Below are 25,833 nucleotides of genomic sequence, written 5' to 3'. Positions count from 1 at the left end.
AAAATACAGCAGACTTCAGCATTTTTATGTAAGAATTATTTTATTTCTATAAACTGCCTACCATTGGAACAAAGCTATTTGATAGCATTCCATAATAGACCAAATGCTCAAGCTTGTTAGTGCTAAGCTTTCATCTTTTTGCGTGTGGGTTGTCAACCGTGCAAGAATTTATATTAAATATCCTTTAGTAGAAAAAAGGAGTCCCGGGCTGGTGCAGTTTATGCACTTGGCAGCTAACCAAAAGTTTGGAGGTTCAAGTCTATCCGGAGCCACCACGGAAGAAAAGTCTGGAGATCCACTTCTGAAAATCAGCCATGGAAAACCCTGTGAAGCACAGTTATTCTCTATCCCTGTCTAAACCTACATATAGCTTCTCATCTCATTCAGTGTAAAAGTAACACGATCTATCTACCATTTCCTCCTCTGAGGTCATCCTCTTCATCGATCTCAACTACGATCAACTACAGTGGCCCTTTGCTGCCCTTTCTGTCAAACATTTCTCTATTTTCTCTCAATATACATGCATGTCTCTATCAATTGTTTCAAAATACTCTCAGAGATAATATTTCTAACCGTACGTTGAAAATATCACCTCCTTATTACTCTTTGTTCCCTTTAAGTGACTTTTATTTTTCTTCAAAATTTATCATAACCTGGAATATTTTTTAATTATTTATTGACTGTATTCTCCTATTAGATTTTTAACTCCAGGAGAAAAGGCACTCCCATTGTTTATTAGGTACAGTGCAATGTATCATGTTTGTGTGGCCTTCCTCACCATGGTCTTGCATCTCCCACCAAAGTGATTGGATAGGACTGTGCAAATGAGGTAATTGTGGCCTACCAAGGGGGTCGGTCAATTTTGCCTTAAAAAAGAGCCAATTCCAGAGCAGAAGAGAATCCCATCACTATCAAGGAAGAAAGCCAGGAATGGGGGCAAGTCCTTTGGACCCAGGATCCCTGAAGCACTGAAAAGCTCTTGGAACCAGGAGAGAGAGAGAGAGAGAGAGCATGAGAAGCAGTGGTAGGAGATGGCGTGGTAGGCTTCCTGGCCCACGGAACAAGAAAACTGAGTGCCTTTGGGCAGAAGCCTTGCTGGCAGAGTAGGGTACCTTGGGGCACTTACTGGCAGAGCTAAAAGAACTTTGTAACACTTGTCTGAGCAGTACAGAGGCTCAGAGGCCAGGGACAGGCATGACTGCTGCACAGCTGGAAAGAGACTGTCCTGACGGAAGAATTGTATCGTGAATATTCCTCAATGTGAACTGCAACCTGTTACTTCACTAATAAACCCCATAATCCTGAGTATTGTCTGTGAGTTCTGTGTGGCCATTGCAATTAATTATCGAGCCAAGCAGAGAAGTAGAGAGTGCCGCGGGAGTGAAGGTTGGTGTCAGAATTGGTAAAGATGGTGGCCAAAGGGGGCATGTCTTATCTCTGCCCCATAGGAATCAGCCCAGGGCTGTTGATCTTGATTCTCCTTTCCCTTTGTGAACTTGGAAGAGGTCAGACACTACCCTGAGGCCATTTTTACACTAGGAGTAAGAGTTCAATAATTATTTCTAAAATTGAATGTGTGCATGAATGAAATCTTCTGCCATGATTAGTAGATTCTTGACGTGTTGCAGTGGGATTTTTATTTTGAGTAGTATCAACTTTATTTTTAAAAGATTATAATCACGAAGGTGTATTTGTTGCTGTTGTTAGGTGCCATCCAGTCAGTTCAAACTCATAGCAAACCTATGTACAACAGAATGAGATGCTGCCCAGTCCCAGGCCATCCTCACAACCATTGTGAGTCCATTGTTTCAGCCACTGTGTCAAGTCATCTCATTGAGGGTCTCCCTCTTTTTTGCTGATCCTCTACATTACTAAGCATCATGTCCTTCTCCTGATAACGTCCTAATTAAGTGAGACATTATTTGATGATTAAAAAAAAAATCAAGATTGGAATCTTTATGGAAACAGGCTCCCACATCATTCTCCAGCAGAGCAGCTGGTGGGTTCAGCCCGGTGGTTCAAATACCGATCTTTCAGTTAGGAGCAGATAGCTTAACTGCTACGCCACCAGGGCTCCTATATTTGGTGATAGGTATTCCTAATATCCAAGACACTTTTGTCAGTTTGTCATACTGTGGTGCTTTACATGTTGCTGTGATGCTGGAAACTATGCCACTGGTATTTTCAAATACCAGAAAGGTCACCAATGGTGGACAGGTTTCAGCAGAGCTTCTAGTCTAAGATAGACTAGGAAGAAAGACCTGGAGGTCTATTTCTGAAAAAACTGGCCAGTGAAAACGTTATTCACAGCAGCAAAACACTGATGTGGTGTTGGAAGATGAGCCCCTCAGGTTGGAAGGCACTCAAAATACAACTGGGGAAGAGCTGCCTGTTCTGATGTGGATGGAGTAAAGCTCTTGGGAACTTTATTTGCTGTTGTGGCAAGACTCAAAATGAGAAGAAACAGCTTCAAACATCCATTAATAATTAGAACATGGAATGCATAAAGTATGAATCTAGGAAAACTGGAAGTAATCAAAATTGAAACAGAACACATAAAGATCGATATCCTAGGCATTCATGAGCTGAAATGAATTGATATTGGCCATTATGAATCAGACAATCATATGGCCTACTATGCCATGAATGACATGTTGAAAATGAACAGCGTCACATTCATCATCAAAAAGTGCATTTTAAGATCTATCCTTAGGTACAATGCTGTCAGTGATAGGATAGTATTCATATGCCTACAAGGAAGACCAGTTAATATGACTATTATTCAAATTTACACACCAATCACTAAGGCCAAAGATGAGGAAATTGAAGATTTTTACCAAGTTCTGCAGTCTGCTATTGATTAGACATGCAATCAAGATGCATTAATAATTACTGATGAGTGGATAAGCAAAAGTTAGAAACAAAGAAGGATTGGTGGTTGGAAAGTATGGCCTTGGTGATAGAAACGATGCCACACATCTCATGATAGAATGTTGTAAGACTTATGACTTAATCATTGCAAATACCTTTTTCGACAACATAAGTGGCAACTATACACATGGACCTCACCAGGAGGAAAACACAAGAATCAAATAGACTACATCTATGGAAAGAGACAATGGAAAGGCTCAATATCATTAGTCAGACTTAGGCCAGAGGCTGACTGCAGAACAGACCATCAACTGATCATACGCAAGTTCAAGGAGAAGCTGAAGAAAACTAAAACAGGTCCACAAGAGCCAAAATATGATCTTGGGAATATTCCATCTGAGTTTAGAGACCATCTCAAGAATAGATTTGACACATTAAACCCTTATGACCGATAAGTTGTGGGATGACATCAAGAACATCATACACAAATAAAGTGAAAGGTCATTAAAAAGACAGGAAAGGAAGAAAAGGCCAAAGCGGAAGTCAGAAGAGACTCAGATACCTGCTCTGGAATGTAGCACGTAAAGTGAATGGAAAAAATCATGCAGTAAAAGAATTGAACAGAAGAGTTCAAAGGTGGCTCGAGGATGCAAAGAAAAGTATTATAATGAAACGTCCAAAGACTGAGAGTTAAAAAAAAAAAAACAAAAAAGAAAGAACACACTGGGCATTTCTCTAGCTGAAAGAACTGAAGAAAAAATTCAAGCCTCGAGTTGCAATTTTGAAGGATTTTATGGGCAAAATTTTGAATGATACAGGAAGCATAAAAAGAAGTCAGAAGGAATAAACAACCACTGTACCAAAAAGAATCGGTCGACATTCAAACATTTCAGGCGGTGGTATAGCATATGATCAAGAACCAAAAGTACTGAAGGAAGAAGTCTAAGCTTCACTGAAGGCACTGGCAAAAAACAAAGCTCCAGGAATTGGCAGAATACCAATTGAGATGTTTCAACAAACACGCAACACTAAAAGCGCCCACTCATTTATGCCAAAAATTTGGAAGACAGCTAGCTGGCCAATCGCCTAGAAGACATCCATATTTTTGCCCATTCCAAAGAAAGTGGACCCAAAGGGATGCAGAAATTATCAAACAATATCAATAACACAGGCAAGTAAAATTTTGCTGAAGATAATTAAAAAGCTAGAAATAGAAATACCATGTGATCCAGCAATTCCACTCCTAGGAATATATCCTAGAGAAATAAGAGCTGTCACATGAATAGACATATGCTCACCCATGTTCACTGCAGCATTTTTCATAATAGTAAAAAGTTGGAAACAACCTAAGGGCCCATCAACAGATGAATAGATAAACAAACTATGGTATATACACACAACGTAACCATAAAGAACAATGATGAATCTGCAAAATATTCACAACATGGATGAATCTGGAGGGCATTATGCTGAGTGAAATAAATGAGTCACAAAAGGACAAATACTGTATTAGAACAATATCATAAAAATGCATGAAGAAGTTTACACACAGGAAGAAACAATCTTCAATGGTTACGAGGGAGGGGAAGGTTGGGAAGGGAAAAAGACTAACTAGACAATAGACAAGTGGTAACTTTGGTGAAGAGTAAGACAGTACACAATGCTGGCAAGTCAACACAACTTGACTGAGGCAAAGTTGTAGAAGCTTCATAGACACATCCAAACTCATAGTCTTGGGGGACATCTAGCTCAATCGGCATAAGGTAGTGTATAAAGAAAATGTTCTACATCCTACTTTGGTCAGTAGCATCTGGGGTCTTCAAAATTTGTGCGTGGTCATCTAAGATGCTCTTATATATATAAAATTTCTTCCCACCCGCCCCCCCCGCAAAAAAAGGTGGTGCTGATACTGCCTATGTACGATCAAATGCCTCTTAGGATTTATTTTCTTGGTTTGAAGGTTTTAGGGTCATGGTTTCATGGGGCATTCCAATCAACTGGTCCAATATTGATTTCATTGTTTCTGTTCTACCTTTTAGCTCACTGTGTAGTGCCTGGTATCTTAAAAGCTTGACAGCAGCCATCCAAGGTACAATAATTGGTCTCTATGCACCTGGAGAAGCAGAGGAAGGTGGAGGATCAGGAATTGCAGAATAACTGGAATATGTGTCCAGTTTCCTCCATGAACAACTACCTCTTTCGGCATGAGATCAGAAGTGGTTGTTGCCCAGGTACCATTACTGCAAGATTTAATCAAAGTTTATATTGAAGAATCCCGATTTAAAGGGGCGGGGGAGAATGCAGATCAGAACTTCAAATTCTCATGGAATGCAGACTTTCTGAGGCTATTGCCCTGAGGAAATCTTTAAATGTTAAACCTTAAACTGAAGCTATCTGCTGAAGCCATCTTTAAACAAAAAAGCAGTTTAGCTTAATTAGAAAAGAATGTGTGCATTGAGCATTGTGTTCTTTCAAAGAATTATCTATATGAGATCAACAGCAACTCAAAAGGTTGGTTGAGAAACTTAGGGGGCAGTGAGTTTGTGTAGAGTATGGTGAAAAACTTTGGAAAAAGATAGTGAGAAAGGTGGCCCAACCTGAAGAATGTAACCAATGTCACTGATCTGTACAAGTAGAAATTGTTCAATTGATGTCTATTTGCTGTGTATATCTTTACCAAAAGAAAAAAAAAAGTTGAAAAAGAAGTTAGGAAAGGGAGTTTGAATATAGGGTAAGGAAGCTGTACACATTTTTCTATGGTTCAAGAAGTCAAAAGTATATCATCTTATTCTAGTAAAGGAAGAAAAATGATAAGTAATTAACATTTATGCATATAATCATCATGAATTCTAGAATCCGAATCCATAAAATAAATTTTATTTCTGGAGAGTAGGACTGAATGTAGGGAATGATTATCACTTCCTTTATGTGCTATTTCATTTGAATCTTTAAAACTGTGTAAATATTAAATTTATAAGTAAATAAATGATAACAATGTATAGTTCTCACCCTTAAAATAATTTATTATGCAAAGCACACAGATGCCAAAGAGAACACTATTCCAGAAGATTTATGAAAGAAAAATAATTAGGTTTTTGGAATCATGGCACCCTCTCAGTAAGATTGAAACAAGATTTAATAAATTGTAGACTCACATTTGAGGGCAGAACAGAATACGGAGATATTGCAATAATAGTACTTAGTACCTGTAATTTGAGAACATCCATAAACATCTGTAATTTGAGAACCTTCATAAAAATTCCAATAGTATCTTTTATATGTAACTTGAATGATTTAATATAGTCATATAAACAGGTACAATTGGAAAAGCAATAATCTATTTAACGCTTATTATTAAAAAAAAAAAAAATGGAGTAAAGAGCTCCTGAAGATCCACCAGGCGTCCTTGGAAACTCTAGGGGGCAGTTCTACTCTGTCCCATAGGGTCACTATGAGCTGGAATTGACTAGAGGGAAATGGGTTTTTGGAAACCCTGGTGGTGTAGTGGTGAAGAGCTACGGCTGCTAACCAAAGGTCGGCAGTTGGAATCCACCAGGCGCTCCTTGGAAACTCTATGGGGGCAGTTCTACTCTGTGCTATAGGGTCGCTATGAGTTGGAACCAACTGGACAGCAATGGGTTTAGTGGAAGGGTTACTACAATGAGGGATGCAATTAATTAGGCCTCTGAACAAAACGTCCTGTTTTCAAAATTGAACAGAGAAAACCCTGACAATAATTAGGAGGAGGTGGATGGTCCAAAGAACTATTTATGTTTAAAATATGTTTTTAATATTTACTATCCTTTCTTCAACAATATAAATATTACAATCAGCATAAAAAAAAATCCGTTGCTGTCGAGTCAATTCTGACTTAACAACCCTATAGGACAGAGTAGAACTGCCCCATATAGTTTCCCAGGAGTGCCTGGCGGATTTGAACTGCCGACATTTTGGTTAGCAGCCATAGCACTTAGCCACTATGCCACCAGTGTGCCCAACAATCAGCATACCAAGCAATATATCATGATACCATGTGAAAAACTATCTTGCAGTTGAGGATAAATTTTAATGAACAGTGTTCAAAATTATTAATATATATAATGTCATTTGTCTTTGTTTACATTGCCCAGGAGGGGGGAAAAATTAGGCATGAGCTTCAGTGCAAGTAGTTTATTTGGGAGATAATCATAGGATGCAGGAGTAAAGGAGTAAGGAGAAGGATAGCATGTGTGTATCATTGATATTGCAATAGTGGGTCCATTTTGCTGGACCCCAGAAAGCTTAGGATCTTCATAGATGCCAATCTGGCCACTCATCCCATGTTGTTGTTGTTGCTAGGTTCCGTCGAGTCGGTTCCGACTTATAACGACCCTCTGAACAACAGAACGAAACACTGCCCAGTCCTGAGCCATCCTCACAATTGTTATGCTTGAGCTCATTGTTGCAGCCACTGTGTCAATCTACCATGTTGAGGGTCTTCCTCTTGTCCGCTGACCCTGTACTCTGCCAAGCATGATGTCATTCTCCAGGGACTGATCCATCCTGACAACATGTCCAAAGTATGTAAGATGCAGTCTTGTCATCCTTGCTTCTAAGGGGCATTCTGGTGGAACTTCTTCCAAGACAGATTTGTTCGTTCTTTTGGCAGTCCATGGTATATTCAATATTCTTTGCCAACACCACAATTCAAAGGTGTCAATTCTTCTTCAGTCTTTCTTATTCACTGTCCAGCTTTCATATCCATATGATGCAGTTGAAAATACCATGGCTTGGGTCGGGCACACCTTAGTCTTCAAGGTGACATCTTTGCTCTTCAACACTTTAAAGAGGTCCTTTGCAGAAGATTTACCCAATGCGACGCATCTTTTGATTTCTTGGCTGCTGCTTCCATGGCTGTTGATTGTGGATCCAAGTAAAATGAAATCCTTGACAACTTCAATCTTTTCTCCATTTATCATGATGTTGCTCGTTGGTCCAGTTGTGAGGATTTTTGTTTTCTTTATGTTGAAGTGCAACCCATACTGAAGGCTGTGGTCTTTGATCTTCATTAGTAAGAGCTTCAAGTCCTCTTAACTTTCAGCAAGCAAGGTTGTGTCATCTGCATAATGCAGGTTGTTAATGAGTCTTCCTCCAATCCTGATGCCCCGTTCTTCTTCATATAGTCCAGCTTCTTGGATTATTTGCTCAGCATACAGATTGAATAGGTAGGGTGAAAGAATACAACCCTGATGCACACCTTTTCTGATTTTAAACCAATTATTATCTCCTTGTTCTGTCTGAACAACTGTCTCTTCATGTATATAAAGTTTCCTCATGAGCACTCTTAAGTGTTCTGGAATTCCCATTCTTCACAATGTTATCTATAATTTGTTTTGATTCACACAGTCAAATGCCTTTGCACAGTCAATAAAACACAGGTAAACGTCCTTCTGGTATTCTCTGCTTTCAGCCAGGATCCATCTGACAACAGCAATGATATCCCTGGTTCCATGTCCTCTTCTGAAACCAACCTGAATTTCTGGCAGTTCCCTGTTGATATACTGCTGCAGCCATTTTTGAATGCTCTTCAGCAAAATTTTGCTTGCACGTGATATTAATGATATTGTTCTATAATTTCCACATTCAGTTGGATCACATTTCTTCAGTCAGTTGGCCAGGAAGCTGTCTTCCATATTTCTTGGCATAGATGAGTGAGCACCTCCAGAGCTGCATCTGTTTGTTGAAACACCTCCATTGATATTCCATCAATTCCTGGAGCCTTGTTTTTCGCCAACGCCTTCAGAGCAGCTTGGACTTCTTCCTTCAGTACCATCGGTTCCTGATCATATGCTACCTCTTGAAATGGTCGAACATCAACTAATTCTTTTTGGTTTAATGACTCTGTGTATTCCTTCCTATATTCTTTTGATGCTTCCTGTGCCCTTTAATATTTTCCCCATAGAATCCTTCACAATTGCAATGTAAGACTTGAATTTTTTCTTCAGTTCTTTCAGCTTGAGAAACGCCGAGCATGTTCTTCCCTTTTGGTTTTCCATCTCCAGCTCTTTGCACATGTCATTATAATACTTTTCTTTGTCTTCTTGAGCCGCCCTTTGAAATCTTCTGTTCAGTTCTTTTACTTCACAATTCTTCCTTTTGCTCTGCAAGTTTCAGAGTCTCCTCTGACATCCATCTTGGTCTTTTCTTTACTGTCTTTTCAATGACCTCTTGTTTTCTTCATGGATGATGTCCTTGATGCCATTCCATAACTTGTCTGGTCTCCGGTCATCAGCGTTCAGTGCGTCAAATCTATTCTTCACATGGTCTCTAAATTCAGGTGGGGTATGCTCAAGGTCATATTTTGGCTCTCGTGGACTTGCTCTGTTTTTCTTCAGTTTCAGCTTGAACTTGGATATGAGCAATTGATGGTCTGTTCCACAGTCAGCCCTTGGCCTTGCTCCGACTGATGATGTTGAGCTTTTTCATCATTTATTTCCACAACTGTAGTCAATTTGATTTCTGTGTGTTCCATCTGGCGAGGTCCATGTGTATAGTCACTGTTTATGTTGATGAAAGAAGGTATTTGCAATGAAGAAGTCGTTGGTCTTGCAAAATTCTATCATTTGATCTCCGGCATTGTTTCTATCACCAAGGACATATTTTCCAACTATCGATCCTTCTTCTTTGTTTCCAACTTTTGCATTCCAATCACCAGTAATTATTAATGCATTTGTTTGCATGTTCGATCAATTTCAGACTGCAGCAGCTGATAAAAATCTTCTATTTCTTCATCTTTGGCCCTAGTAAATTTGAATAATAGTCTTATTAACTGGTCTTCCTTGTAGGTGTATGGATATTATCCCTTCACTGACAGCGTTGTACTTCAGGATAGATCTTGAAACGTTCTTCTTGACGATGAATGCAGCACCATTCCTCTTGAAGGTGTCATTCCCAGCATAGTAGACTAAAAGATTGTCTGATTTAAAATGGCCAATACCAGTCCATTTCAGCTCACTGATGCCTAGGCTATTGATGTTTATGTGTTCCATTTCACTTTTGACTATTTCCAATTTTCCTAGATTCATACTTCATACATTCCAGGTTCTGATTATTAATGGATGTTTGCAGCTGTCTCTTCTCATTTTGAGTCGTGCCACATCAGTAGGTGAAGACCCCGAAAGCTTTACTCCAATCACGTCATTAAGGTTGACTCTACTTTGAGGAGGCAGCTCTTCCCCAGTCATCTTTTGAGTGCCTCTCAATCTGGGGGGCTTATCTTCCAGCACTATATCAGACAATGTTCTGCTGCTATTCATTAGATTTTCACTGGCTGGTGCTTTTCAGAAGTAGACTCCTGGGTCCTTCTTCCTAGTCTGTCTTAGCCTGGAAGCTCAGCTGAAACCTGTTCTCCATGGCTGACCCTTCTGGTATCTGAATACTGGTGGCATAGCTTCCAGCATCACAGCAACACGTAAGCCCCCGCAGTACGACAAACTGACAGACACTTGGAGGACTCATCCCATATAAGGTGAAAAATCAAAGTTTTGCTTTACAGCTTTGCTTGTTAAGACTTTTACCATTTAGCTCTGTCTTTTAGGTCTAAAACTAACTGGGTGATAGCATGACAACAGTGACTTTTAAAAAAATATTCCAGTTAACATATTGAGCATATTTATTTATTTATTGCTCAATATGTTAGTTGGAATATTTTTAAATATGTCTGAGGTTTTCCTTCCTCTGTCAACAAGTTTTAGTAAGCTTCCAAGAGGCCACTGATGTGAACTGATTTGAGAAATATTGGTGCAATAGATGGAGGTGATATGGTCTAGGACCCTTGTTCACCATATTTATTGTGCTATCGCAACTTTTTCTTGTCAAGTCCTAGGTATACCATTTCGATTATTGGATGGATTGCTATTGTGCCCACTTAATCATACAATTCTATGCACCTGAAAATACTCAGATTATGATATTCAACTTCAGTAACATGGTCACTATTTCATGGTCACATGCTCAACTCTACAAGGGCCCAGTAGCCCAATAGGAGCTGCAACAGAACCCTAGGGGTCTGGATTGTAAATCTTTTATTCATCAAAACAACAACAAACCAGAAATCTTCCAATTGTAATATAATCTAACAGAGTATCTTTAGTTTCTTTGAATCTTATTGGTTGTAAGTATCCAAGAACAGGAAATCTTAATACTTGGACTTGTTTTATATCATTTCCTGCCAAGAGTTTCCTTACTGTCATCAGATCACTTATTGATTCAATTCCACAGTCATTTCATTGAGGTTCGTTTCCAATAGCCACTTCTGGGATAACTATTTTTAGTAATATGATTTCCCCCCAAAGTAGAGCCTGAGATAAGGACTTCAGTGCAAGCATTCTTAGGAAGCGATTGTGTAAGCAGGAGGGAGGGAATGGAGAGATAGGCATTACAAAAAGAATGAGTCCCAGAATTGTCCGTCAGAAAGACAAGTGGCTCCAGTCCCTGACTGGATGATGTTTTCCCTAAATCCCCTATTTTGGTCCTAGTTCTCTAAAATCTCATAGTGTACATTAAGAAGAATGATAAATAATAGCAAACAAATTGATTACATCTTTGAAGCATAATAAGGACACTGAAAAAGATCTTCTCTGGCAAGTAACAAGGAAAAAGCTGAGTGATAGTGTCTCTGAAATCAATAGATGTTAAGACTTCTGGCAGTGAGAGTAGGATGAAGAAGATTCATGCAGACAGACCCATATTAATAAATCATTCTTGTATATTAATCAAAAGCCTATATTTAGCCTATGAAATCATGCAAAAATAATTCAAAAATATACAAGTAAATATAGTGGTAAATGTATATTCTTTCTCACATGTGATATAACTATACATTAACCACTCTGTTTACTTGCATATTTTTGAAACTTAAAGCATGACAAGGCCATACTAATAAATTATTCTTGCAGAGGAAACCCTGGTGGTGTAGTGGTTAATAGCTGTTTTCTAACCAAAAGGCCAGCAGTTTGAATCTACCAGGCAGTCCTTGGAAACTCTATTGGGCAGTTCCACTCTGTCCTATAGGGTCGCTATGAGTTGGAATCAACTCAATGGCAATGGATTTTGTCTGCATGAATCTTCTTCATCCTGTTCTGACTCAGCCTGATCACTAGAGATATTGAGGTAGATACACGGCACGGACATTGGAATATATATTTTGATCTGGGAGTTATCAGTCACAGCTGACATTTGACCATTATTAATTTTTTAACAGCTTAGTCTTTCTTAAATTAAACACATCAAAATTATCTTCATACAAACTGTAGTTGTAAAGAATACAAAAGTAAAGCATCTTACATTGCTTCCGGGCTCATTATGCAGACAGCTCCTGAGCACTGACATCTCGAGCTGTCATCATAAGGTATCCCCATACTCAGGCTCAGTAATTGAACTATAATAACTGCAAGTGATTCCAGACTTATAGTTTTGGGGTGCTGGGAAAACAAACAAACAAAAAATACAAAAAACAGATACATATGCGCAAATTTTGGGAGGTAATTCATTTACCTGGAGAATAATGCAATTATCTTGAAATTCACATAATAGAATGCAATAGAGGCATCTACTACATTATCTACAGAAATGCGCTCCAGGTAGGCCTAACTCATATGTTACAGGTACCATTATCAATATAAGAAGACTGTAAGAAATGAAATCTGAAAATTTACCAGAATCTAATTGGATGACTCATTTGGTGATGCCAGAGTAAAAAAAAAAATCCTGATGTAGCTTGTTAATTATGTATATAACAATGGCTCTCATGAAAAAGAAATCTTCAGAGACACAAACATACACATACATATACAGAAGTGAAAGGTGTCAAATCATGAACAAGGTATGCTCATTTATAATTGAATTATTTGAAGATATTCTGTGAATGTGCATATTTTTTCTTAAATTATCTTTTTTGGTTTAATTTATATTATTGTAATAATGAATTACAATAAGAATGTTGCCTTTCAATAGATGTTCAAAATTTATTTTCAATACAAAAGTCTTTTTATAATTTTTATTTTTATAAAAGCCAAGTGCTGATGATAGCATGCTTTGACCATACTAAATCATATGAAGTTAAAAAAAAATCAACACATTTCCCAAAATATGTTTAATAACATTTTGATGAATACTCTTCAAGGTATGTTTCTAGGCACACATTTTAGCTACCTTCCACTTGCCTCTCTAAATTAAATTTCCGTCATTTTCCATTCTGCTCTCTAGCTCCAGAGCTAAATAAATTATGTAAAATGGTTTCTTTGCCCTCAAGTTTGCCTTGATGCAGTCCAATGGAGAGAAGAGGGTAGGGAGAGAGTAAAAGCAAGGTATGTATTACCATAAAAGCCATGGTGCCTGCTACTTGGCTATACCTTTGATTGGAAGTTGAGCTTCTGTCTGAGACCATCATAACATGACTCTGCCCTCCCTTGCAAGCCTCAGGTGGCAATCAAATTTCAATTTTTTTTTATTATTAGTCCCATCATAATGCACTCTTCCTACACCTTGCATACGCATTAATCAGTGGTCTTTTTATCAATTATCACATTTGAATGTGCCATATGCTTTCTGTTGGTACTTTGACTAATACTACACAAATGGAAACAAAAAGAGGGAGAGGGAGAGGGAGAGGGAGAGGGAGAGGGAGAGGGAGAGGGAGAGGGAGAGGGAGAGGGAGAGGGAGAGGGAGAGGGAGAGGGAGAGGGAGAGGGAGAGGGAGAGGGAGAGGGAGAGGGAGAGGGAGAGGGAGAGGGAGAGGGAGAGGGAGAGGGAGAGGGAGAAGGAGAAGGAGAAGGAAAAAGACACAGAAAATGACTGAGTATATAAAGAAGAAAATGAAGGATTCTGCTATATTTCAAGAGTTTAAATAGTAGGATATTAATATTAGTGTAGTTATTTTAGATTATCTTATTTTTGATAAATTTTTATAATTCTTTTTAGAAATCAAGATTCTATAAATGCCTAGTAGATAAAACTTGTTAATATTGTTCAAATTTTCTAAATTTTTGGTCTTCAAAATTCATTAATTATCCAAGTATAATTATTCCTGATAGTACCTCTTTCCATTTTTGCTTTGTATATTTTTGGGGGTATGTGGTTAAGTACATATTGGTTCAGGAATATTATATAATGTTAGTAAAATGTTTAATCACAGGTAATAAATTACTTAAAATTCATATTGATTTTTTTCCTTTAAGAATATTTTGCTGATTTATTTTAAATTGAATATACCATGGACTGCCAAAAGAATGAACAATTTGGTCTTGGAAGAAATACAGAGTGCTCCTTGGAAGTGAAGATGCTGAGACTTTGTCTCACATACTTTGGACATGTCATTAGGAGGGACCAGTCCCTGGAGAAGGACATCATGCTTGGTGAGGTAGAGGGTCAGAAAAAGGAGGAAGACCTTGATGAGACAGATTGATACAATGGCTGCAGCAATGAGCTCAAACATAGCAATGATTGTGATGATAGCACAGGACTGAGCAGTGTTTCATTGTGTTGTACATAGGGTTGCTATGAGTTGGAACCAACTCAATGACACCTAACAATACCAAAAACAACATTGCTACATTATTTTTCTTTCGGTTATTTTTGGATTATTTTTACTGTGGGATTAACTAATGTGGGTTTGAAACTTGTAAGGAGAGAGAAATCTGATAATTTTTGTCTTAGTAGTTGAAATTAAAACATTTTTATCTGTTTTCAATATCATCCATTTGGATTTATTCATAATATTTTACTTTGGGGGAGGTTGTCATATCTTTTAAATAATTTCATTTTATATGGAACACAAAAAGTTCCTTGGCACAGATACACACACACACATACATACATGTCCCTCTCTCTCTATATATATATTTATATAAAATGATTCACTGACATGTGATAAGTTACTACCCTCTTCATGCTTTCAAGATTCTTTGTCTTTAGCTTTTGAGTGCGATGATAGCATGTCTTGGTGTGGAGACCTTTCAGTTTATCCTACTTGGCCTTCACTGAGACTTTTTCACACATAGATCCACTGGTTTAGTGACTTTTCTAGACTACTTTTGTTAAGACTGTGTTCATTGTCATTTTGTTGTTATTGTTAAGTGCCATCAAGTTGGTTCCGACTCACAGCAACCTTATATACAACAGATCGAAACTATGCCCGGTCCTGTGCCATCCTCACAATCGTTGTTATGCTTGAGCCCGTTGTTGCACCCACTGTGTCAATCCACCTCCTTGAGGGTCTTCTTCTTTTTTGCTGACCCTGTACTTTACCAAGCATGATGTCCTTCTCCAGGGACTGATCACTCCTGATAATTTGTCCAAAATATGTGTGACGAAATCTTGCCATCCTTGCTTCTAAGGAGCATTCCGGTTGTAATTCTTCCATTGTCATTTTAGTCACTGTAAAATCTATTCCATTTACTTGTGTTCAGCTAATATTTTGACAGAGTTTTCATCAGACTCCAGGAGATAGAGAGGGAAAGAGAGCAAAAGAAAAGTAAAATGAAGGGGAGGAGGGGGGAAAGAGAGAATTTAAAATAGGAGAATAAACAAATCTTTCAGTCTTTGCAGATTGTGTCTTTGCTGGGGCTCTCCTTCAACACTTCACTAGGCTTTTTACACCTCTGCCTTAGCCTGTACTTCCGGCCTACAGGTCAGTAAGTGGTGAATGCTTAGGGTCTTTCCAGATCTTTTCTGAGCATGCGTCCTGTCCTTGGCATATTTGTGGCTTTCTATAAATTCCCCAGTATAGATGGATGCCTTTGAATGCCCTGATTTCCCTAAGAGATTCTCACTGGCTTTTCCTTCCATGCTTCTGACACTCTATTATATGGCTCAACCATAACCCTTTCCCCGAAGGTGGCTGAAAGTTTTTTATTCACCTCATAATATTTTTGAGGAATTCCCAGCACTTTTCCACCCTGAATAAATCCCAAGTTATGCAAAACAAAGACAGATACCTTGCATCAGCCCTTCATGTAGTCCAGAGAGAGGTTAGAACAAACACAATTACTGTGAATAAAGTCTTTTGTGCTCCCTCTGGAATGAGGGACCAATGTTCCACATAGGTAACATGAGCTGCCATCTTCAAGACTGTTGCTGAGCTGGGGAGTGGGTGGGGCAAGAGCAGCCAAAAAAAATGCCACAAAGCTCTCCTTCCGTTTTCAAGCTGAGTCTTTCTTTGCTCAGCATTTGCTTGAGTGTTGTAAACTTCTGACTATTTTCCAGGGTTCCGACAGTGTCTACTTGCATTTTGATTTCTTTGCAGGGATGTGCACTTGGAACTGACTACTCTACCATGTTTACTGATGTCACCGGTAGCATCTTCATGTGTGAATTCACTATTTTTTTCTCACCTTTCTGAAGATATTATTAAAGGTATTGCTGAAGTTTTATTCTGAATGCATAGTTTTTTGTTTTTTTAATTTCTTTCAAGATTTCTCCCCTCCATGATTGGTGGGTACTCGTTTTTAACTTCATTTAAGAAGCTTCTCTCAGATATCTGCTAATTCTGTTTATAATACTCAGAAACAACAGCAACAACAAAACCCTTTGCCTTTGAGTTGATTCTGACTTGTAGTGACCCTACAGGACAGTAGAACTCCCCCACAGGGCTTCCAAGGCTGTAAATCTTTGAGGAAGCAGAGTCCCACATCTTTTTCCCACAGAGCAGCTGATGGATTTGAACCTCTGAACTTTTGGTCTGCAACTGTGCGCTTTAACCATTGTGCCACCAAGGCTCCTTAATAAAAAAATTTATTGAAATATCTGTTCACTTGCTGGCTTTCGGTTTCAGTGTGTTACAGGTGAAACTTAACTTGGAAATCCCTCAAAGCCAGTAACTTTAATTTATGTTACTATTAGATTCCCTGGACAAGAGTGTTCTGCTTCCCCTCCTAATAGTAAAGGAATTGTTGCTAGAGTTCTTGGAGCAATATGTGGTAAAAGAACTTAGAGTTTCAGCAAGCAGCATGTAGTATTTATACAGTCGATCTCAATTTTTTTAATATTGTTCCTAGACCAACAACTTAGCCTCACACTCTAGATCTCAGAAAAATCTCTATTGCATATTTCTGTCAACTTGGGACAAAAGTTCTGCTCCACAGAGTCAGGTGGAGAATAATATCTAGATATCAAACTGCTTCTCAAGTAGTTGATAAACTGTTTTCCTTATTAGCTTTCCAAGCCTTTATTCCAGTTCCTGAATTACTTGTTAATGCCCTACCTTAAGACTTCTGGGAATCCTGTGAAGCAAATTAGGATATAGGTTTCCCAGGTCAAAGTTTTACAGCTGTTGACTCCTCTCTGTCCTTGTGCATTTATATCTTTAAAAAAAAAAAAAAAAATCCCTTTCTACAGGTTCAGGATAGTTTTGGGAGGAAGTAAAATAAGATACAATCATTTGATCTACTATAGTCATGTGACATACAATGTTCCTTCGGGTAACATTTGACTGCATATATCTCCATGGTCCCATAAGATTGTAACAGAGTTCAGAAATCCTCACCAGAGAATAGGGTGTAGTGGACGTAAGTAGAGGTAATGAATGCAACAGCTTGCTGCACCCAACACCTGTATCTCATGCTTCTTGTATACAAAGGGATTGTGCTGCTGATATATAACGGTAAGGTACGTATATAACCTATAATACATACGTCTTGATAGTCATAATAAATGCCTATGTTACTGGCTTATTATGTATTGTACTGTACTTTCTATCTCTATTTTAATGTGAACTTTCTCTACTTAGAAATAAAACATTTACCGTATAACGGTCTATGTGTTGACTTGCAGGCAGCAGTATCCAATCTCATGTATCGTGTGTCTTGAGTGTTGTAGCGATATCTCTCTGTTTAATTTTCTCTTGAAAATATCACTGTAAAGTGCATCATGGCTCCCAAATGCAGCAAAACCAGTGCCAGTGACAGCAGCAGTATCCCATATAGTTTTGCTAAGTATATAATAATGGCGTTTGTACAATATCCAAATCACATCACGTCGTATTTCACAGAACGTATCTTTAAGCAATGCATGACTATATCGTGAACTGGAAACAATCTCTTGTATTATATTTTTCTGTATGATATACGTATCTTAGAGGGGTATGTTATTATTTTCCCTGAAGTTAATTACAAGTTGCTTCATATATTTTTGAGACATTATTATTAGGTACATATATGTTTATGCTAGATATTTCTTCTTGTTGTAGTGATAATTTAAGGAGGTTTGTACTTGGTTGCTATTTATGATGTGTTTTACTATAAACTCTGCTTTGTTATATTTACTTCTTGATTCTTATTTGACTGGAATATATTTTGCCATTTTATATTCAACTTGACTTTGTCCTTTTACATAAAGGACTAAATATTTGAAACATTTTCACTTTTAAATCAATCAGAGAATCTCTTATTTGGTAAGTCTAACCAATTACATTTACATAATTGCTGTTACATTAGGATATATTTAAACCTTTTAACTTGATATTTTCTACTCATTTTACTTTAAATTACTGTTATGCTTTTTTCCGTTGGCTATATTTACATTTCTTCCACTGCATTGTTAAACAGTGTACTTTTGTTCTTACTATTTGTACTTAATTTCCATACTCATTTCATACGCTTCTACTTTTTTCTAAAACTTATCAATACCTATACCGTTTGAGAACACGAGTGGTAGCATGCATTCGTGTCATTTCTCTCTCCTTTACCCCTCAGCACACCATCACAGAACATGAATTTTGGTTTGCTATAAATATACTTATATCTACCACCACTACCAGCCCAGACTCAGATATTTTTAAGATGACAATAAAATTCATAAATATTTTTCATTTTCCTTGTCATAACTCTTGTCATAATTCATGGATTTAAGTCATTTCTACAAATATGTTTTCAAAGTGAGTCTTTCCTTGGCCATTGTTTTAAGGCCTTGTATACCTGAGAGTATTTTTATTGTACCTTATTTTTGAATAAAAGGAACCTGGATGGTGCACATGGCTTGCAACTGGCTGCTAACCTAAAAATTGGTGGTGCAAACTGACCCAGCAGCTCTGAGGAAGAAAGTCCTGGCAAACTGCTTCCATAAAGATTATAGCCAGAAAACCCTTATAGAGCAGTGCCACTCTGGAACACGTGAGGTTGCCATCAGGTGAGGGTTGATCCAATAGCTAACAACAACATATTTGAGTAAAAAAAATTATTGTATTTAAATTGTGCCTTCTAAGTAATTTTCCTTCAATACTTTTTGTGGTTTTTCTGTCTATAGAATTCTTCTTCCTTATTATATGATTTTCCTTGTTTTGGAAACAAAGCTATTTTTCTTCATATTTGATGTTTTTCTTTTCATTGTTGATATACATATTTATCCATTCTTTCTGACCTTCTATGTGCCCTTTTCATCTGAAAATTTGCTTTTGTGCCCTTCTGCAAGATGTTGCAGCATGAGGCACCATGGTGAGACTGCAGGAGGGGTTTCCTGGAATAGGCACCTTGTTGATCTAGCAGTGGCTGGAGACAGTGTTCTATGAATCCTGTGAAATTTTTCAGGATTATCCCTTCAAAAATTTTCTTGCGTCTTTTCAATTTTTATTTCCTTTACTATTAGTAACCAGATATTAGCACTCGGGTTGTGGCTTCCTCTATAAACTTTTAGGTAGGAGTAGCATTGGAAGGGTATAGTCCCTAGATTGTGTTCCATAGCCCTGGGGGAATAGGTGGGGGTAATGGTGGGTGTTTAAACATTACAGGGCTGAGTTTCAATCTTTTTTTCCCCAACATGTCACTTCCGTGCCCACTGGCTGCTGCTCATTTTTCCAATGAAAGGTCAGGCAATGGATTATCCCAAAGAAGTGTTAGGAATAGAAAGAAAATTAGAAAAGTTTTTCCCCAAGCATTCCCCTAACTGCAGAGAATGCTGTGCTCTGGTCATAAGCCACCAGCTTTCCATAACCCATGGTATCTCCTTCCTCTTAGTAGCTAGCCTGCTTTCCGATAGCCTGATTTCCACTCTCCTCTTTGTTAATCAGTGAAGGTACTTCTCCATGTGAGAGTGTTATGGTCTTTCAGTGTTGCATCCGACTGGTTAAGTTAGCCAAATTCCAGCTTATGAGGTTAAATAAATCACTTGCCCATAAATATAAGCCACATTTTCCAAACTATGATTTATTAATTATAAAGACAAAATTTTGTCTCCATTCGATTGCTTCGTCTGTATATCTTTAAATGGTTCATATTTGTTAACTGAATTCATTGCTTCTTGCAAACTCTAGAAGACATTTTAAAGACACAGACAAAAAATGCCAAGTTCCATTTGTCAAAATAACCATAGCATTATGAAACAGTTCCAAAAAACATACCAATTTTGAGTGCACCAACATTTACTGCTAATTAGGACATAAAACTGAAAATCTCACATTCGGTCCAGTTTTTCTCCATCATGCCCTGTCTTAGGCTGGGCTCTCTAAAGAAGCAAAACCAGGGAAGTGTATATATACAGAGAGAGAAATTTATCTCAAAGAAATGGCTCATGCAGTTCTAGAAGCTGGCAAGTCCCAATTTCATGGGTCAGGCATCAGCCTGGAGGCTTCCCCTGACCCATGCAGCTACAGGGGCTGACAAACCCAAGATGGGCAGGCCATTGGCTCAAGTCCCCAAAACTGGAGGTCAGATGTGAGCCAAATGCAGGATCCAGAGCAAGCAGGCAAACTTGTCAGAACATCCATATATACATATTGGATGCAGGCCACACCCCTGAGGAAACACCCCTTGTAACTGACTGGCTGATCACATCACGGAAGATGACTACGTTATCCTATAGCTGTCAAACTACATCATTACATAACTGCAAAACCACTGAGAATCATGGCCCAGCCAAGCTGACACACAACCCCGAAGCATTTCAAGGTAAATGATAGACACTTTTAAAAAGTTGCATTTTAATCTAGTTCAGGATTACAATACTGACATAAAAAAGGTAAAAAAAAAAAAAAAATCTATGCTTCAAATTAAAATAAAATAATTATTCAATACTAAAATTATGAAGAATTGATGAGAACATGATATAAAACTTAAGTAGAACAGAATCCTTAAAAATAACAACTTTCTAAAAAAGGAGAAGTTGAACATATGAGAGGAAAAATTATAAAAATTTTTATGGGTACAGAGTCAAATGAGAACTTATATTTCAAACATTTCCATCAGCAGCAGAGAAATAGATTGCTAGAATCGTAATGCAAATAATATACTTAGAAAAAATAAAATAAGGAAACCTTTAACCATATATTAATCTATACAGCATTCTATCTATACATCTTAATCTTAGCCGGGCAAATTAAACCATACCATACCAGAGCAACACCTCCTCCGTACTTGCTATCACACATCTTCCCTTGAAAGGTCGCACCAACATAATCTGAGTTTTCTCTGTAACTTAAGTTTAAAGAGGCATCAGAATTTAAGTTTAAAAAAGCATCAGAATTTTTTAAAACCAAGAGTTCTTTAAAACAAGAATTTTGTAAAGCCAAGCCTAGTTAATATGAAATTTCTTAAGATGATTTTAAATTTTGCATATTTATATTAATCTAAAAGATATTTCCACCTAACATTAATGTAGCAAAGAATAGGGAGTGACTAAATGCTTCTCCTTCTTTTAAAAGTGATAAAATAAATTTAAAAATAAATAACAGGAAATATGTTTTCATATGAACCTAGAAAATAATGAAGATTTAATTTTTCTGTAGTGTTTTTTAAAGTAAAAGAAAGAAATTCAATAAGTTCAATATAATCAATGAATAAAAGCCTTTAAAAACCTAAGGAAATGCGGTTGATAACTGGGCAGAGTCACCCTATGGACTAAATTCTCCCCTTAATCAGATGGAGTTAGCCAGCTAGAGCCATGCAAATGTATGGCTTATTTATGGGAACGATACTAAGAAAGATTAGAAACATATACATACTCAACTGTACATAGGTAACTATATGTATTTATATAATAAGGATTAGAAACATATATATGTGTATATATATATTTATGGGAAAGATAGATTAGAAACATATAATACTTATTACCTTTCCCATAAATAAATACATATATTTATGTTTCTAATCCTTATTTTATATATATATCTAATCCATATATATACATATGTTTCTAATCCTTCTTATTATATAAATACATATAATTGTCGATGTACAATTGAATATGTATAATACATGCACATATTAAAATAAAATTCAGGCTGAATATTGATAAAAAAGAAACAAAAAGCTTATTGAATAGAAATAGAGAATTACATATTAAAAATATAGTGCAGTGTGAATATGTTATGACAGAGGCATTAAAATACACCTTAACGTTTTCATATATTTGTTGTTTTAATTTGGGCAACAAACTAGAAGAAAGCCAAACTGACTATATTTATGGAATTCAAGGATATTTCTTCAGGTAGATTTTACTAGTTTTACAAATAGTTAGGGACATTTAACGATACATCACATTCTGGTAACAAGATGGAAAGAATGAGCTTTACCTACACACCAATAAATAGAATGATATCATTAATTCCATTATAATACTTTGTTAAAAAAAATAAAATTCCCACTATGTTATATGTCAGGAAAAAATGGCGCATGATCCCTACCCCCTCAGGACTATCAGCAGTCAGAAATTAGAAAAGGCATGGCTATGTTCTTTGTATCAGCTTTAGTAATGCTGAGGTATTATGCTTACACGAGTAAAAATGCCACGTCATGTGGACGCAAAACAAGATAAGATCTTTTCCACGTTAAAAATCTGTGTAATAACTCATTAGCATCTCCAGCAGTCGAAATTTTATTTTCATCTATCCAAAGCTCCAATGAAGACAGAATTACTGTAACATTAAATGAAGTAAAAATCTAAAATGGAAGACATATGGACAATATGTTCAAACATTATGGTTTATATAGATTTGGGAATATACTTAGGAATATTAAGACTATATCGATAACGAATATTTAACAACTAAACTGTAGGTCAGATTGGATCTTTCTTAAGTATATTTGTAAGTAAAAAAGTACCACTAGTAGTACAAGTAACATTTAACAATTTTAAATGTTTTCACTTAAGCTTGGCTTGTGCCAAGTGTTTCATGTAATTAAATTCTTACAACATAATTAGGTATATGGTATTATTATTTCCATTTTACAAATAAGAAAACTAAAACTTAAAATGGTTATGTAATTTGTCCAATTTCACTAAAGATTTATGTTCTGGCAATGTCATTAAGATAAGCTGTAGGAGTTCTTTAAGTAACACAAACAAATAAAAAGGCCCTAAAAAGCAAATACTTACAGCATTGATCAACCCAATCAACTGGAAAATTTTTTCAGTGACAATAGCTGTGTCAGAGCCCATGTGATCAAACTGAAAAATATAACTACTTTTAGATCTAAATGTATATTATTTATTATTTAATTATTGCTATTCTTCTGTTTAATATTGTGAAATACGATACTGATTAAATTACTAACATATTAGTTCTTACACAATATTATTTCATTATTAACGAAATCATATAATACCAAGTACTGTGGAAAATTAGAAAATATTTAAAAACACACACACACACACACAAAACCCAAAAACTACAAACCAGGCATAAGTTTACTATCAATTTATTAATTAAAAATAACATTTTTGAAAAAAAAGCTCTAAATTATAATATTTAAATGTTAAAATACGTATTTTCCAATGGTAAAATCTTAAACCAGAAAGACTATAGATTGAACACACCTATTCAAAGCCATGCCTGCCTGAAACTTCATTAAAACAATTAAATTAAGTATCAATAGAAAGATGAAAGCTCCAAGAAAAAAAAAATACGAAACAAAATTTGGAAACAGAAAAATATGTGTATCCAAGATACCTGAATCATCAATTCACCCAGCAAACCCTAAAATACTTGGGAATTGGCCATGTCAGCTTCTCTGAAAGGGAGAGAAAATGGCGCTAAGAAGAGGTGGATTGATTTAAAGCTTGTTCAAGAAGTAGTTAAGTAAGACAGAACTTCCTGAATGGTTATGTGAATGGTTCCATTTATATAACATTCTCGACAAAATTATAGAAATGCAGACTGACTTCTGGTTTCCAGAGGTCAGGGAAAGACAAATAAGGGGAAGTGAGCATGGCTGTAAAAATATAACACAAGAGATCCTTGGGGTGATGGAATTGTTCTGTATCTTGACTGCATCGGTGTCAATATCCTGGTTTTAACATTGAAGTATAGAATTTTCAGATGTAACAAATGGAGAAAAATTGCTTAAGAGGCACACAGGGTCCCCCTGTAGTATTTCTTACAACTGCATATGCAGTGACCTCATGAACACACAGTTATTTCAAAGCAAAAAGGTTAATTAAAAAAATTAAAGGACTAAAGAAAAACAAAGAATTAATATAGTATTAGAAAACACCCATTTATGACAAAAGGATGTAATAGAGGAAGAATAGACAAAGTAGTTATGAAACACGCAGAAAACAAAAATTAAAATGGCAGACATAAATAAAAACCTATAATAGCATTAAATGTAACTAGATTACGTAATCCAAGCAGAAGTCTGAGATTTTCAGACTTGTTTAAGAAAACACACACACAAACAGACGACAAAAATAAAACCATGAGAAACAACTGTATACTGTTTACAGGTGACGCTTCAGTACGCGACTTTCAATAATAGCTAAAACTACTAGACAAAAATCAAAACATAGAACATGATCCAGAAATAGACTATATACTAGGCCATAAAGCAAGCCTCATGAAGTTAAAAGAATTGAAAAAATATGAAGTACGATATCTGGCCACAATGAAATTAAAAACAAACAAAAGAAACATGTTTGGGAAATTCAAAATATGTAGCATCTAAACAACATACTTGTAAATAATCAATGATCAAAGAAGAAATCACAGGAGAAATTAGAAAATACTATAAGATTAATGAAAATCAAAAGACTTCATTCCAAGTGGTTAACCTTTGATAGCAGTAAACTGTTATAAGTTACACACACACACACACACACACACGTATATACAGAAGCAGAGAGACTACTAAGAAAACTATACAAAGTGATGTACTCAAAAGCTGTATAAATAATTTAAGAAAAAATCAAAAAATGTTAAAGTAACCCACGGGAAGGTAATATAAAAGACAGAAAAGCAAAACAGACAGAACAAACAGAAAAAAATACAACAAAATGGCAGATTTTAGCCCTAACATATCAATAATTATTTTAAATATAATGGTTTAAATACATCAATTAAAAGTCAGAAATAGGTAGAGTGGACTAAAAAACAAAATAACACAAACTCCAAGGCCCAACTGTAACTGTATGTAGTTTCAAAGAAACTAACTTCGAATATAATAATACAGGTAGGTTGAAAGTAAAAGGATGAAAAAGACATACCATGACATTTTTAATTAAAGGAAAGCAAGAATATCAGATATCATTATCAATATCAGATAAAACAGACATCAAAGCAAAAAATTTACCATAGAGAGGGACATTACAGAAAGGTAAAAGAACCAATCCTCCAAGTGGTCATAATGATTCTAAATATGTATGTACCAACAACAGAACTTCACAACACATGAATTAAAAACCAATACAGCTGAAAGCAGAAAAAGACAAATCCACAATTATATTTGGGGACTCCAACAGGCTACTGTCAGCACCTGAAAGAAATACAAGACAGAAAACCAGCAGGGATATAGAAGAACTGAATAACTGAATCAACTAATCAACTAGCAGGATCTAATTAACACTTATAGAACACTCCACCCAACAAAAGGGGAATACACGTTCTTTTCAAGTGTCCATAGGATACTCAACAAGACAGACCAAGTCCCCAACTTCTAAAAATCAATCAATACAATACTTTTAATTAATAAGATAAATGACCAAAAACATCTCAATGGA

General features: G+C 36.4%; 1 protein-coding gene across 1 annotated transcript in view; it reads right to left on the bottom strand.

Moving 5' to 3' along the window:
- LOC100672528 (disintegrin and metalloproteinase domain-containing protein 2) overlaps positions 1-25,833 on the bottom strand; it is a 114,434-nt gene that overhangs the window by 47,663 nt on the left and 40,938 nt on the right. The window contains exons 9-12 of the mRNA XM_064271939.1: positions 23,215-23,286; positions 22,612-22,778; positions 21,230-21,311; positions 12,196-12,332 (exon numbers count right to left, since the gene is read on the bottom strand). Coding sequence (XP_064128009.1) covers positions 12,196-12,332; positions 21,230-21,311; positions 22,612-22,778; positions 23,215-23,286 — 458 coding nt within the window. The remainder of the gene's footprint in view (positions 1-12,195; positions 12,333-21,229; positions 21,312-22,611; positions 22,779-23,214; positions 23,287-25,833) is intronic.

Source organism: Loxodonta africana, chromosome 19 (genome assembly GCF_030014295.1).
Source record: "Loxodonta africana isolate mLoxAfr1 chromosome 19, mLoxAfr1.hap2, whole genome shotgun sequence".
In the NCBI taxonomy this organism is placed as follows: Eukaryota; Metazoa; Chordata; class Mammalia; order Proboscidea; family Elephantidae; genus Loxodonta; species Loxodonta africana.
This window is presented reverse-complemented; position numbering and strand designations above follow the sequence as displayed.